Source organism: Glycine max, chromosome 9 (genome assembly GCF_000004515.6).
Source record: "Glycine max cultivar Williams 82 chromosome 9, Glycine_max_v4.0, whole genome shotgun sequence".
In the NCBI taxonomy this organism is placed as follows: domain Eukaryota; kingdom Viridiplantae; phylum Streptophyta; class Magnoliopsida; order Fabales; family Fabaceae; genus Glycine; species Glycine max.
In genome coordinates this window covers 20994358-21009723 of record NC_038245.2, presented here as the reverse complement: position 1 = coordinate 21009723, position 15366 = coordinate 20994358, and the positions used below count along the sequence as shown (strand labels likewise).

The 15366-nt window shown below is 33.0% G+C and overlaps 1 protein-coding gene and 1 non-coding gene across 2 annotated transcripts; both read left to right on the top strand.

Moving 5' to 3' along the window:
• The first annotated feature begins 1011 nt into the window (after positions 1–1011).
• MIR10410B (microRNA MIR10410b) lies at positions 1012–1086 on the top strand. The gene has a single exon (NR_161702.1). It is a non-coding gene; the product is annotated as a microRNA MIR10410b (primary transcript).
• Positions 1087–4985: 3899 nt separating this feature from the next.
• LOC100788762 (probable L-type lectin-domain containing receptor kinase S.5) lies at positions 4986–7598 on the top strand. Its single transcript, XM_006587142.4, has one exon. It carries the CDS (start codon positions 5129–5131, stop codon positions 7133–7135), a length of 2007 nt encoding a protein of 668 aa, XP_006587205.1. The 5' UTR covers positions 4986–5128; the 3' UTR covers positions 7136–7598.
• The last annotated feature ends 7768 nt before the right edge of the window (positions 7599–15366 follow it).

Below are 15366 nucleotides of genomic sequence, written 5' to 3'. Positions count from 1 at the left end.
AGATGTATTAGGGAAACAAAGGATATTTGCTAAAAACCATATATTACTAACATGACTCAACCAAATTAAAAAAATATAGCATGTCGAATACTTACAGTTGTAGGATTGGGATCAAGGATTCTTGTAATTAGTGTTATTAAACTCCTAGAAAAAAATGAGGGATAAATGAAGTCAGCCTGGAGAATCTATAAGTCAGTAAATTTAAAAGCATTTAGAGGAAGGATTCAATTAGTTAAAAATGACAAGTCAACAACTAAAGAAAGATAAATGAACATTACAACTTAAAAGAGAGAGTTCTTCTTGAAATTGTTTCAATTTTATCTTGAGTTTTTTTACTGATTATACTTGTAAATATATAAATTAAGCACTATACATGCTCATGGTAGAATTGCTTAGATATCATATGTTCCAGAACATATATGTGTTCTAGAAACATATAAAAAGATAATGATTGTCTATTAAGACATGCAAACAAGTGGAATTACAAACTTTCATAGACAACTCTTGCTTTTTATTCACAAAATTGAGAATGTTGAGTTTTTAAGGGAGCCAATTGTGTTAGGGGAAGTAGTGTTTCAAAATTACAAATGAAAACACAGGCTTATTATAAGACTAGTTTGTCTAAAATGAACTAGAAATAGAGTAGACACTACTACAAAACGCAGTTTCAACATCGGTCGAAAACGCCATTCTACATCGGTGCTCAACCGATGTAGAATATGATGTCGTTGAAAGTTAAACATTTCGACATCGGTTGCCAATCCACAGATGTAGAAAACACATTGTTTTCTACATCGGTCCTAAGTAAACCATCATCTTTGAAAAATCATTATTTACTACGTTTATGACGTCATCAACGACTTAGAAAATGTGCTATCTACAACATTGCTAACGCCATGCCCGTTGTTGAAGGTTGCATTTTTTAAATCGGTGCTACCTTGACAACCGATGTAGAAATTACACCTTCTAAGTTGGTGTTACCTCATGAACGATGTAACAAATGCGTGTTTCCACATCGGTGCTGACGTAAGCACCGATGTAGAAATTACATGTTTCCACATCGTTGCTGACATAAGCACCGATGTAGAATTATGTAATTTCTACATTGGTGCTTATGTCAGCATCGATGTTAAATGTTGAATAACCTGCAATTAAATTTTAGGTTAACTAATAATCAATATTTATATTTACAATATTATCAATATTGCTAATAATCAATAAATGTTATTATATAATATTAAAATCAATTTATAATTACAATATTATATATGTTACTAATAATCAATAAATATAATTACATAATATGAAAAGTTGTATTTTTAATTACAATATTATCTATATTAGTAATAAATAATAATCAACAAATATAATTATAAAATATGCAATAATAGTTTCTATATTATCTATGTATGTAAATGTTATTCTCACACCTTATAGAACTAGTATTCCTGTAAGCACTTATCAATATTATTGTTCATTCATTCTGTTTTCAAATATTAGCATTGAGTATACTATTTGCTTGCATGGCTATACATAACTTCATTCAAAGAAATGGCAAGAGTGATGGAGAATTTGATTTGCTAGATGAAGATAATGAAGATATAGATAGTGATGAGGATGAAAGTGAAGTTGGTCCTAGTATTACAACATGGGAAGAACCGGATGCTCAAAGTACTCTACAAATGGAACGATTTAGAGAATCTTTGAAGAATATGTTTCCAACACGTATTTAATTTCCTTATTTTTTAATACTACAAGGTTGCATGTTTATGGTATGGGTACATTTGAACAATTTTATATTGAAAGACATTATTGATCGCATTATCACCAAGTTAATGATATTTTATATTTTGTTATAAATTATAATTACATAGATAATAATTAAATTATAAACTAGAATGTATGTGACCACATTACTAAAACAATAAATTAATTAGATTTTAAATATGAAAAGTAATTATGTAGAAAGGTGTATAACTATATTTTTATGAGATACATTTATTTTATTTTTATAAAAATAATTATTTTTTAATCAAAATTTCTAGAAAATATATAACTATTTTAAATATAATGATAAAGTTAAAATATTTTTATAAATGAAATAGAAGAAGAAAATAATTTTTATTATTTTTAATAATATTTAATTATTTTAGGCATTTAATAATTATATAATAATGTTTAAGTATTTAATTATTAGTTTTAATAATGTCAAAGCATATAATATCCTTTTTGGTAATTTTAATTATGCAAAAGATCTTCTACAATTTCATCCAAACACCATATTAATTTAAATAAGCACTTAAGAGTTTATCATCCAAACATCAAATTAACTTATGTAAAAGTAACTTTTCAGATAAGAGCTTCTTGAATAAATTCTTTCTCTATAAGGTCTTTTACAATAGTGCATCCAAACAGGACCTAAATATGTTGCCAAATTGCAAAGCACATAACCACTAGGATATGTCTAGTGATGGAGAATTTGGGGTGATATGCATCATAGAGTTCAATCTTAGTGCGATCATGGTAAAAAAAATAATTTCAAAGCACATGACTTATGCAGTGGCGTCAAATTCTGGTTAAAGCAGGGAGGGCAACAATCATGTAACTGTTATCCTAGTTCATGAAAGGAAGGCAAAAATTGTATAACTCTGTTAGTTTTAGCTTTCTGATTTTGAGGCTACTTTTATAATGTTTGCTGGGTTAGTAGCCTTTTTTGGAACATGTTTGAATTTGGGTTTCGGTACCCTTATATACCCTTTTAATATATTTTTTCTTGGATGATAAAAAAAATATCAATAACTATTGTAACAAATATTTAATTCCAATAAGAGAAGTATTCCAATCGACAGAAAATAATAAGAAAATCATGCAAAGAGTTTAAGGTCCAATTACAGATTGCAGACACGGCAACAAAGCGAAACTTCCCGATGTGATTTTTGTGTTGAGAAGGAAGACGCAGGCCAGCGCAACTTGTATTCATCAAGTCATTGACTATCATTATTTTAAAAAAGAGAATTTAGTTTATACTATATTATTAGGATGCGTCGAGATTAAAGCAAAACCATATAGATAAAGTAATCATTTGTATTTTTTTTAAAAATTTTCTGGTTCATTTGAAAAAATGAGTCCTCATTAATTTAGAATTTGGTGGAAAGGTAAGTAAAATTTGATAAAAATTATTTTCGTCAAAAATCACATTCAAATAAATATTTAAATAATTTAACTTGAATTTTAATATATTAATCACTTGTATTCAATTAGTTGATTGTATTTTATTCTTTAACTGGTGGATCCTAATTCCTATTACATGAAATATTTTGTTGGGACAAACTCTAGGTAGATTGGGTGGTAGGTAGCGGTCGAAAGATCAAAGCCAGATCTAATTTTTGGCTCCAATTCAAGTTCTAACATTTTCGTTACATACATTAGGAAATATTTAAAATTATCTTTATATATTATATAAGCGCTTGTATAATTGTTTAGGAGAAGTTATGAAAATGGTTTATGATACTCCATTCATTAATATAAGATTTTTTTTTATTAGAAGTGTACAGTAAAATTAAAAATAACAAGAAAAATAAATAAATATATCAAGAATACAAGTGGAAGAAAATATAAAAAGTTAAAAATTAGTGTTTCAAAAAATATTAGAAGCAATTAAAAAAAGCTAAAGACTAACTAAAATGTATTATGGAATAGAATCTACGTAGAGATAGTAAGATTATGAGTCCTAACAATTTTATGAATAATTTTGAAAAAATAAAACAAATTATTGACAAATTTAATATTGTTAATTAAATTAAGGATATAGACATTTTCCTCCCTAAATATGTAAAACATTAACAAATTTGTCCTTGAAATATATAAATTCAAATTTTAATCTCCGAAAGTGAAAAAAGTGTGACAAATTCATCATCCGTTAACTTTTATCTGTTACCGTTAATGAAAAAGCATACGTGATACACATGGATGAAAATATTATAAAAATGATTGTTACATGACTATTGAATATATTGAATCAAAATGTTAGTAAATTCTCATTGGACCAAAATGTCAGTAAGTTTCAATTTGACTAATTTGTCAAACTCAAAATTTTATTTTATTTAAGAGTAAAACATAATTTAATCTTCATTTCTCCCATTTTTTTATGGTTACAACATAATATTACAATAAACACTTAAAAAAATAGTGAAGATAGCAAGCATAAGTTAGAACAAATATAATAATAAACATAACATTGATTAATAAGAAAAGGGGATTAAAATTTAAATTTATATCTTTTGAAGACAAACTTATTAGGACTTTATCGTTGAGGGACGAAAGTGATTATTTGACGTTAAATTAACTAACTTTCTTAAAATATATGAATTAATTAAAATAATATTATATTTAGAGACAAACTTAATAGTACATGTTTATAAATTATTTTTAACTTATTTCTTTGAACTCTTCAAAAGATAGTTTTGAAAACAATATACATCTTATATGGAGATAGTTTGACCGTATCTTTTCTTAAAAAAAAATTGACCATATTTTCTTTGATTATAAAAATAACTTACACATAAATATTTACATTTAAAGCACGTATCTAATTAGTGTTAAAGTTTTTTTTTACCTAAATGCACATTATGAATATTTTGTAATCCACCATTAGAGATAAGACTTTATCTTTCCTAATTAAACCTTTTTCACATAAATAAATAAATAAAAAAACCTTTACAATTTCAATACGTTCTTACTTTTTTTTCTGTTTTGACCGGATGCGTTCTTAATTCACAACTAAATGCTCTGAATCTGTTTATGAAATCTACTAGGCTTTGTAAGTGTTCAAACTAATATTATTTTAATGGTAAGTGGAGATTTTTTTATTTCCATTCCTCAAAGACGACGCAAGAGTTTTTCCCGAAAAAGATAAGCTAAAGAAACAAGGATAAACAATTTTAAAAAAATAAAATAAAACAACCTTGAGTTAATCGACCTAGTCCACAGTATAATATATGGTCATAAAAACATAGGAGTTAATGATGCATCCTAAACATTTCATAACTCAGAATTAGCCTTCAAATTAATCCCTTGTTGCTGATCCTTCATCTTGTCTGAAAATCTTGGCCAATTCACTAACAGAAATATGCACCTCCCTTGGTTAGTCAAATACCAGTTAGCATCAACCATCTTCATTATCATAACCCTTACCAAAGTTACCTGTTTTTATTTCAATTTCCTTACCTTCCAGAAAGAGAATGAATCAGACTTATTGCTGAGCAAGAATTCACTAATATACTTAGATGCCATCCAAGTGACCCCAGATATTCGTGGTCGTATTCATGATTATTCTGGACGTGCTTTCTACAACAAGCCATACAAACTTTGGAGCAAGAAGAAGAACCAAATTGCTTCCTTCAACACCACTTTTGTGCTTAACATCACTCCTGAAACAACCCCTGGTGGAGAAGGCTTGGCTTTTATCTTAACTTCAGATACCACTCTCCCACAAAACAGTGATGGAGAATGGCTTGGTATTGTAAATGCTACTTCTAATGGAACTTCACAAGCTGGGATTCTAGCAGTGGAGTTTGACACCAGAAAAAGCTTCACAGAAGATGGCCCTGACAACCATGTTGGCATCAACATAAACAGCATCAATTCCATTCAACAGGTTCCATTAATCAACACTGGGGTCAATGTTTCATCAGGTATAAATGTAACATTCAAAATTCAGTATATGAATGACATGATAACGGTTTTTGGTTCGATGACTGGTTTTGAAGAATCTATGAAGACCCTTTTGGTATCTCCACCTCTTAATCTATCTAACTATCTTCAAGAAGTGGTTTACCTTGGTTTCTCAGCTTCAACAAGTAACTACACGGAGCTGAACTGTGTAAGATCATGGGAATTCAGTGGTGTTGATATTGCAGATGATGATAATAAAAGTCTCTTGTGGGTTTATATTACTGTTCCATTAGTGATTGTTATTATCATCATAGGAGGGTTGGCGATCTTTTTCTTGTATTGGCAAAGGAAGCGCCATATGGAGATGCCAGAAGATGCATATCCAAGGATAGAGGATCAAATTCAATATTCCTCTATGGCTCCAAAGAAGTTTAAGCTAATGGAAATAACAAAAGCAACAGGTGGATTCAGCCCTCAAAACAAGCTTGGAGAAGGTGGATTTGGAACTGTGTACAAGGGGCTATTGGACAATAAGGAGGTAGCTGTGAAGAGAGTCTCTAAGAACTCACGCCAAGGGAAGCAAGAATTTGTGGCAGAAGTGACAACAATTGGAAGCCTTCACCATAGGAATTTGGTGAAACTCACAGGTTGGTGCTATGAGAAAAGAGAGCTTCTCCTTGTGTATGAGTTCATGCCTAAGGGAAGCCTAGACAAGTACCTCTTTGGTGACAAAACTTTTGGTAACAACACCCTTGAAGAGGGGTGTTCTTCAACACTGACTTGGGAAACAAGGCACAGTGTGATTCATGGCGTGGCTCAAGCATTAGACTATCTCCACAATGGGTGTGAGAAGAGGGTTCTTCACAGAGACATCAAGGCCAGCAACATAATGTTGGACTCAGACTACAATGCCAAGTTGGGAGACTTTGGATTGGCAAGAACCATTCAGCAGAGAAATGAAACACACCACTCTACAAAGGAGATTGCAGGGACACCAGGGTACATGGCTCCAGAGACCTTTCTCACAAGTAGAGCAACAGTGGAGACAGATGTGTATGCATTTGGGGTTCTTGTGTTAGAGGTTGTGTGTGGAAGGAAGCCAGGGAGTGTGTATGCACAAGATGACTACAAAAACAGCATTGTGTATTGGGTTTGGGACTTATATGGGAAGGGGGAAGTAGTTGGTGTTGTGGATGCAAGGCTGAAGAAGGAGGAGATTAAAGAGGAAGAAGTGGAGTGTGTTGTTGTTCTTGGCTTGGCTTGTTGCCATCCAAACCCACACCATAGGCCATCCATGAGAACTGTTCTTCAGGTTCTGAATGGGGAAGCACCCCCACCTGAGGTGCCTAAGGAAAGACCAGTTTTTATGTGGCCTGCTATGCCTCCATCCTTCAAAGAAGCTGAAGATAACTCCCTCATCCAGGGTACACTCACTCCATTCACTGAAATCACTGGCAGATGATGAAATTGAATGTGGTGAACAAAGCTGGGAACTAATCAAGATTATCCTGGTTGTAGTTGGAGATTTGAAATCATTATTGCATTCGTTGATTTTAGCTTTTCAATGTAAATGGGTACATAGGTGATAAATATGTGTTGTAGCTTGATATATATTTGCATGTATTGGTCCTGTTGGAGGATATACATGACCTCTAGTATGTATTAGAAAGACGTTTTATTTTTGGGTTAATTCAGATCTTGATCTCTTTTGACATTTTTTTCAAACGGTCAAAAGTCCTGACTATCTCACACCAACTAGTTATATGACTCTAAATTAGAGTATATAAGTGAGATAATTTCTAGCTTACAACCACCTTACAAATTGATTGTGTCATTCTCAAATCGCTCGGCCCTAGATGTACCTTACAAAAAAAAAAGGAGATTCAAATAAAAAAGAAAAAAAAAAGAGAAAATTTAGTCTTTGTCCATGACAATCTTTAACTAACTTTGTAGTTTAAATTAGGATAATTGTTATTATTGAGCAAGTGAATCAACCGACATTAGATTATTTTAGTTTGACCAATAACCTCAAGTTTGGTTCTTATATATGCAATAGAGTTAAATATTTAATGAAAAAATTTTGGGTTAAATATATTTTTTATTCCTAATAAATATCTAATTTTTGTGTTTTTTTTAAGAATTTTTTGCTTAGCGTTGAGTCCCTAATAAAATAACACTTTTATTTTTATCCTTGATATTTTTGTTTTAATCCCTGATAAATTAGAAAATTTTATGTTTGCTTCCTATGAATTAACAAATTTTGTTTTAGTCTATATTAATAACAAATGAGAAATATTTATCGTGAAGAAATATATTTAATCTCGTTAAAAAAATTATAAAAATTGGTTAATGTTCTTAATATTACAAAAAAGAAAAAATCTTTCAAACTTTTGAGAAATAGTTAATTAATACTAAAGTCAAAGATGAAAATTAAATAACATTAAAAATTAAATAAAGGCTTAAATATGTTTTTGATCCCTGATAAATACATGTTTTTTGTGTTTGGTCCCTAATAAATGTTTCTTTCGGATTGAGTTCCTAATATTTCAAAAAAATTCCTTAGGTCCCTATCGTTAGTCTGTAATCGTTAATTGCCTATGTGACTAGTAATGGGTTTTAGCCTGAATCTTAGGACGAATTTGGGTTAAAAAGGTGGACTAGTAATGGGTTTCAGCCTGAATCTTAGGACGAATTTGGGCTCCATCTCAATTTTTTTCTATGTTAATTTATGGAATAACTATGAAAAAAAATTCCCTTAATTTGACTTTCTTTTCTTCCTGGTTTTTGGTTTTATGCAAATCAATGGATTCATTATTTTTCTTTTGATGCTGCTCCTTACTAATATTTGCACAAGATGCACAACTTTGCGGTGGCAGCGATGAGTAGGAGCAGATAGAGGTATAGGCTCAACAGAAAAAAGGGTAGTAGATTCGGAATAAAAAAGAATTTTTTTTAACATGCAAAACGACATCATTTTTTACTTTTTTAAAAAAAAATCTTTTTTCCACGTGTAATCCCACTTAGACAAAGATTACATGTGGCATGCTTGTGTGGTTGGTTAATGATCACATAGGCAGATAACGATTTCGGACTGACGACAAAGACTTAGGACAAATTTTTTCAAATATTAGGGATCTGATCTGAAGGAAAAATTTATTAGGGACCAAATACAAAAACGAACATTTATCATTGACCAAAAACATATTTAAGTCTTAAATAAAATCAACCATATTATTTTTTAATTTGTAATCAACCAATTTAATAATTATTTTTTTACAATAGAATATTGGTATTATTCAACTAAAACATAATGCATTACATCTTTAGAAATCCAACTGATATGGGACTTCATCTAACCATATGATAATTAAAAACTAATCCAGCTAGAACATGAGTTAGTTTGCTCCCCTCTCTCTTTGTGAACAAGAGGTCACCAACAAGCACTCTTCTCCCCCATTATCCTGCATTCTTTCACCATGCTGCGAAAGTAGCTTCTAGCATTCTTATCCTTACTACGCCATTGATCATAAAGTCTCCTACAATCAATTTCAAAAAACTGCTTGGAATAAGCATAAATCATGGACCGTGTGGAGTGCCCAGCGCAAACCTAACACCCCCATTTTTTTTGGAAGATATCGAGCCTCAAAGTGGTTTGTTGTTGCTGCCACTACAAATTGGGTCACCTCAATATGACTTATTACCAGAATAGCCATTACTGTCATAATATTCGAATGGGCTCTCCATACCAAGTTCTTATACTTTGGTAATGCACATGTCTTCCAGATTTAACCCCAAAGGCAATCCACAGTTGGACTAGAAAAAGTGTAGAAGCAAACTTCATTGCTTCATGATGATGAATCACGATTGATCCATGATGATGAATCAAGATTGATTCAAGGTGTTTTGATGATAACAAAGATGATGACAAAAAGCCCAAGAGAAAGATTCAAGAGAAGTTTCAAGTTTCAAGTTTTCAAGAATCAAGAATCAAGAATCAAGAATAATCAAGAACAAGATTCAAGACTCAAGATTCAAGAATCAAGAAAAGACTCAATCAAGATAAGTACTGAAAAGTTTTTCAAAACATTGAGTAGCACATGAATTTTTCACAAAACCTTTTACAAAAGAGTTTTTACTCTCTGGTAATCGATTACCAGTTTATTGTAATCGATTACCAGTAGCAAAGATTGTTTTCAAAAAGCTTTCAACTGAATTTACAACGTTCCAATTGATTTCAAAATGGTGTAATCGATTACCAGTGTGTTTGAATGTTGAAATTCAAATTCAAATGTGAAGAGTCACATCCTTTCACAAGAATGCTTTGTGTAATCGATTACAATGATTTGGTAATCGATTACCAATGATAAGTTTTGAACAAAAATCAAAAGATGTAACTCTTCCAATAGTTTTCAAGTTTTTCTAAAGGTTAGAACTCTTCTAATGGTTTTCTTGACCAGACATGAAGAGTCTATAAAAGCAAGACCTTAACTTGCATTTTATAACGCGTTGAATACATTCATTACAATCTCTTACAACCTTTGAGTCTCTTTGAACATCTTCTTGAATTTCTTCTTCTTCCTTTGCAAAAGCTTTCTTAAGTTTTTTGGTTTTCCAAACCTTGAAAACAAAACTTGTGCTATTCATCTTTTTTATTCCCTTCTCCCTTTGCCAAAAAGAATTCGCCAAGGACTAACCGCCTGAATTCTTTTTGTGTCTCTCTTCTCCCTTTTCCAAAAGAACGAAGGACTAACCGCCTGAATTCTTTTGTGTCTCCCTTCTCTCTTGTCAAAGAATTCAAAACGACATAGTCTGAGAATTCTTTTGATTCTTCCCTTTCCCATAAACAAAAGATTTCAAAGGACTAACCGCCTGAGAATTCTTTTGTTTCCCCATTCACAAAGTTTCAAAGGACTAACTGCCTGAGAACTTTGCCTTAACACATTGGAGGGTACATCCTTTGTGGTACAAGTAGAGGGTACATCTACTTGGGTTGTTGTAACTGAGAACAAGAGAGGGTACATCTCTTGTGGATCAGTTTTAGTGGAGGGTACATCCACTAGGTTGTTCAAAGAGAACAAGGGCGGGTACATCCCTTATGGATCTTTGCTTGTAAAGGATTTTACAAGGTTGAAAAGAAATCTCAAGGACCATAGGTCGCTTGGGGACTGGATGTAGGCACGGGTTGTTATCGAACCAGTATAAAACTCTTGTGTTTGTCTTCTTCTTCCCTACACTCTTTAATTTCCGCTGTGCACTTTAATTATTGCTTTTACTTTTGGTTAAGTTTCTATTTCTGTTCTTTATTTTCTTAACATTATAGTAAAAGCCTAAGAAGGGTAATTTTTAATTAGTAAAGGTCTAGTAATAATTAATTCAACCCCCCCTTCTTAATTATTTTGAGGCCACTTGATCCAACAAAAAGGATCATACAAATCATATCCGAACTTGGCCACTACATAATTAGATTTGATAAAATAGTTACCATGGATGGTATGCTTTCAAATCATAGAGTTGTTCATTTCCTGATAGGAATGGGCCTAGAGAGGCCTAAATATGCTAGAAGATTTAGATAGTATCCTTTCATATTATTTAGTGTTTTATTTTATTTTCTAAAAATACTAGATTATGTAAGGAATTATTAATAAAGAATATCAGTTTTGTGTTTATCTCTTGGTTTTGGTAGAAAGATAGGACTAGTGATAGAATAATTATCTTGTGTCTATCAAATAGTGCTTTCATAGCTCAATCTCCGCCTCCGTGATTCATTGACAACTACCATCATAATTATCAGTGGCCACCACAACCCCAGCTGCTTCCATCAGCGCAACCACCACCACCCATAACAACGAACAACACAACCATCTCTATTACCCTCCCGAGAACCATTCCCTTCCATTGTAGTGGCTACAAACCACCTTCTTCCTTTTATTATTACTATTCCCCACCTTCATCCTCCCATGCTTCCCTTCCTACTTGATATTAACTCTAACACAACTACCTACATAGCCTTCACAATTGCCATGACCACCACTGCAATTGCCTCCAACACCCAACATTTCCCCTTTTTCTTCAGCTCCCCCACAAAGCATTTTGACTCCCTTCTCTCCGCTTCCACAAATCGATCCCTCTCAACCATCACAATTGTCCCCCAATCTACAAAAAACTCCATCACAATCTCCACCGTTAGATGCTAGTTCCTCATCCAAACACCAAAACCATACATGACACCCTCTAAGTTGTTATCACAAAAATGAGAGCCTTGATGGAAAAAGCCATGGAGAAGAAGCCGAACGCTCCAATGAGGCAACAGTCACCGACGTCCCAAGAAATCTTGACAGAGGTTTATCATCAAGGTCTCTCTTTCTTTTCCTTGCAGAGGTGTCATCGTACTCTGCCGCAAACTCTTTCATTTTGTTGTCGCCATTTACTACAAATTTGTCCATGCCACCGTTGTCTCCTCCGCACAGTCCTCCACGTTGTCATCATCCTTCTCCATAAATCCATCAGCAACATCACCAAGGTCGATATCAGGTTGTCTGCATCTTCATGGAGGTTGCATTCTCCACCATTGCACCCCTTGTACTCGTGCACTGCTTCACAGGACTTAGCATCCTTATCGTGTGCGTACAAGGAATTTCCTTTTCCGCAATCACATTTGTGAACATGGGAGTGGCATCTTCTGTCATCATCGTCATGCAAGCATGCGCCTTCATGGACCCCAAACTTCGCACCATGTGCGTGGTCAAAGCCGGCACCATGGCCGCAGCTGCATTCACCCACATCGCATGGTTCCATCTCCACAAAGAACACCATTTCCACAGCATCAGTCCTCATCGTCATTACATTGTTCTGTTGTAGGAAAATGGAAATCCCATTTCAACTACCTGATCCTTGTGTTTATTCCCACCGTCAACAGGCTCAAGCTCCTTACAATACGCGTAAGGGAGACCACCATGCGTCGCATTTGGCTCACTCTCCCATCACCTCGAGGGAGATTAAGAAATGTGTTTGTCTTGCCATGTTTTGGACACACACATTCATCCACCAATTGTCTCTCATTCCTCTTTCCTGTACCATCATCCTAGGTTGGATCAAATCTTTTTTCATTTACCTTTAAATATCAATTATCCACGTGTCATCACATCAGTGGCCTACCCCATTTCCCTTGGATTCTTTCTTTGCATCTACACACAAATCCTCTTTTCAATTATTGGTTCCACAACTGACTAAAAATTTTCTATTTTCTCAACCATTGGATTTTTTCTCTCTTTCTTTTCAATTTCAGCCCTTCATTCAAACATCTATTGCACCTTGGGTGTTGCTAGGTGCACCCAGCACTATTGCTGGTGCACCCAACACATTTTGAAAATTCCAATTCTGCTCCTCCCTATTTTTTCTTTAAATTGGCACCGGTTATGCGTTTTCTTTTGTGTTTAAAGCTTTGTTTTTTTCATTGGGGTTTGGTTTCTATCATTGGTGGTGGTTTTTGCAAGTGTTGAGAGAGGTAGCGGTTCGGTGAAGGTGAAACTCTTACTGGTGGTGGTTTTATTTAAGCGGAGGTACACATTTTTTGGCTTTTCTGGGTAACTGATATTCTAGTAGATCTGTTAAATTTATAAGTTGTAAACGGATGAAGTTCATCCGTAAGTAAGAATTATAACATACGGATTTAATTAATCCGTAAGAACCATACGGAAGTAGTCCATCCGTATGATTTTTACGGATGAACTTCATTCGTATGTTGTAATTTAAAGCTTACGGAAGTTCTTCCGTATGACTCATACGGAAGAACTTCTTCCGTAAGCTTTTTTGTTTTAATTCTTTTTTAGATTATTTGTAAATTTGTGAATAATTTAGATTTAATAATATTATTATGTTATATTTTTTATTACATATTTTTGAAGTTGTGGATAATTGATTTATTACAAATTATTTATAGTGTATGTAAAAGATTAAATTATTTAGGTATAATAATTGTATTTTGTTGTAGTAGTAAAATGTTAAATTAGTTGTTAGTTATAGTTTTATATATTTTTATTGTTAATTAGGGTGCAACATTTGTATTTATTTGAAGTATTTTTATGTTAAATTAGATGTTTCGTAAAATTTATCATTATTGTGTTTTTGTAGTCCGTATTGTGCTATTTGTTGTAGAAATTATAAATTAGTTAGTTATTACAAATTAAATATAGTATAAGTCAAAATTGAAATTATTTAGGTCCAAAATTTCTATTTAGTTTAAGTAAATTATTTTGTTATAAATTTTGAATGCAGTTGTATTAGTTGGTAATAAGTATGTAGTTGATATTTTTTTATGATATTTATCAAATTATGATCTTAAGGGCTAAATAAAAAGTACTACGAGGGACTAATTTTAGTTTTGCTAATATGGTGTGCACTAAAAGATTATGTAGACTTGTGTATGATGTATAATTTTTTGATTTGTTGTTAAGATGGACAAAGATCAATGGACGTATGACAATACAATGTCTGAAGAAGCTGATATGGATTATGAAAATGAACAAGAATGTGGTGTCAAAGAACCACATGTTGATTGTTCAGATGCTTTTAATACTTCTCAGGTAATAATGTTCATTAGTTTGAGTCATTTGATTGAATGTATGTTTTGTATAAAAACTAAATTGTCAGGGTTGCATTGTAGGTCTTTAGTACCCGAGATGATGTTTTGCAGTGGGCTCGATCGGTTGCCCATGGAAATGGATTTGTTGCAGTCATTATAAAGTCTGACACACATACTGGTAGTAGATGAAGAAGTTCATTTGTGTTAATTGGTTGTGAAAGGAGCGGTCAGTATAAGTGTAGGAAGAAAGAATTTGTTAGAAGAGACATTGGGAGTAGGAAATCTGGTTGTCCCTTCAAGCTTCGTGGGAAACCAGTGATTGGAGGGGAAGGTTGGATGGTGAAGTTGATCTGTGGGATTCACAATCATGAATTGGTCAAGTCCTTAGTTGGACATCCATACGCTGGGTGATTGACTAAGGATGAGAAGAATATTATTGCTAATATGACAAAGTTGATGGTGAAACCAAGAAACATCCTACAAACATTGAAGGAGCACAATGCTAACAGTTGCACCACAATCAAACAAATATACAATGCAAGAAGTGCATATCATTCTTCCATTAGAGAAAGTGATACTGAAATGCAACATCTAATGAAGCTTCTTGAACATGATCAATATCATTAGCATAGATTAAAGGATGAATTTTTGGTACGTGATCTATTTTGGTGTCACCCAGATGCAGTGAAGTTATGCAATACATGTCATTTGGTGTTTTTGATAGACAGTACCTACAAAACAAACAGGTACATACTCCCACTACTTGACTTTGTTGGGGTGACACCAACAGGGATGATATTCTCTACTGGGTTTGCATATTTGGAGGGTGAACATGTTAATAATGTTGTATGGGCTTTGGAACGGTTTCGAGGTCTATTTTTAAGACGCGATTGCCTCCCTGTAGTTATTGTCACTGACAGAGACCTAGCATTGATGAATGCAGTGAAAATTGTGTTCCCCAAGTGTACAAACTTGTTGAGCAGGTTTCACATCGACAAGAATGTCAAGGCCAAGTGCAAATCTTTAATCGGTCAAAAAAATTCTTGGGAGTATGTCATGGATGCCTGGGGTAGTCTGGTTGATTGTCCTTCCGAACAGCAGTTTGCTGAGTG

Bases quoted from the DNA above. Each gene is read 5' to 3' on its own strand.
- LOC100788762 (XM_006587142.4), top strand. From the start codon at position 5,129: ATGCACCTCCCTTGGTTAGTCAAATACCAGTTAGCATCAACCATCTTC.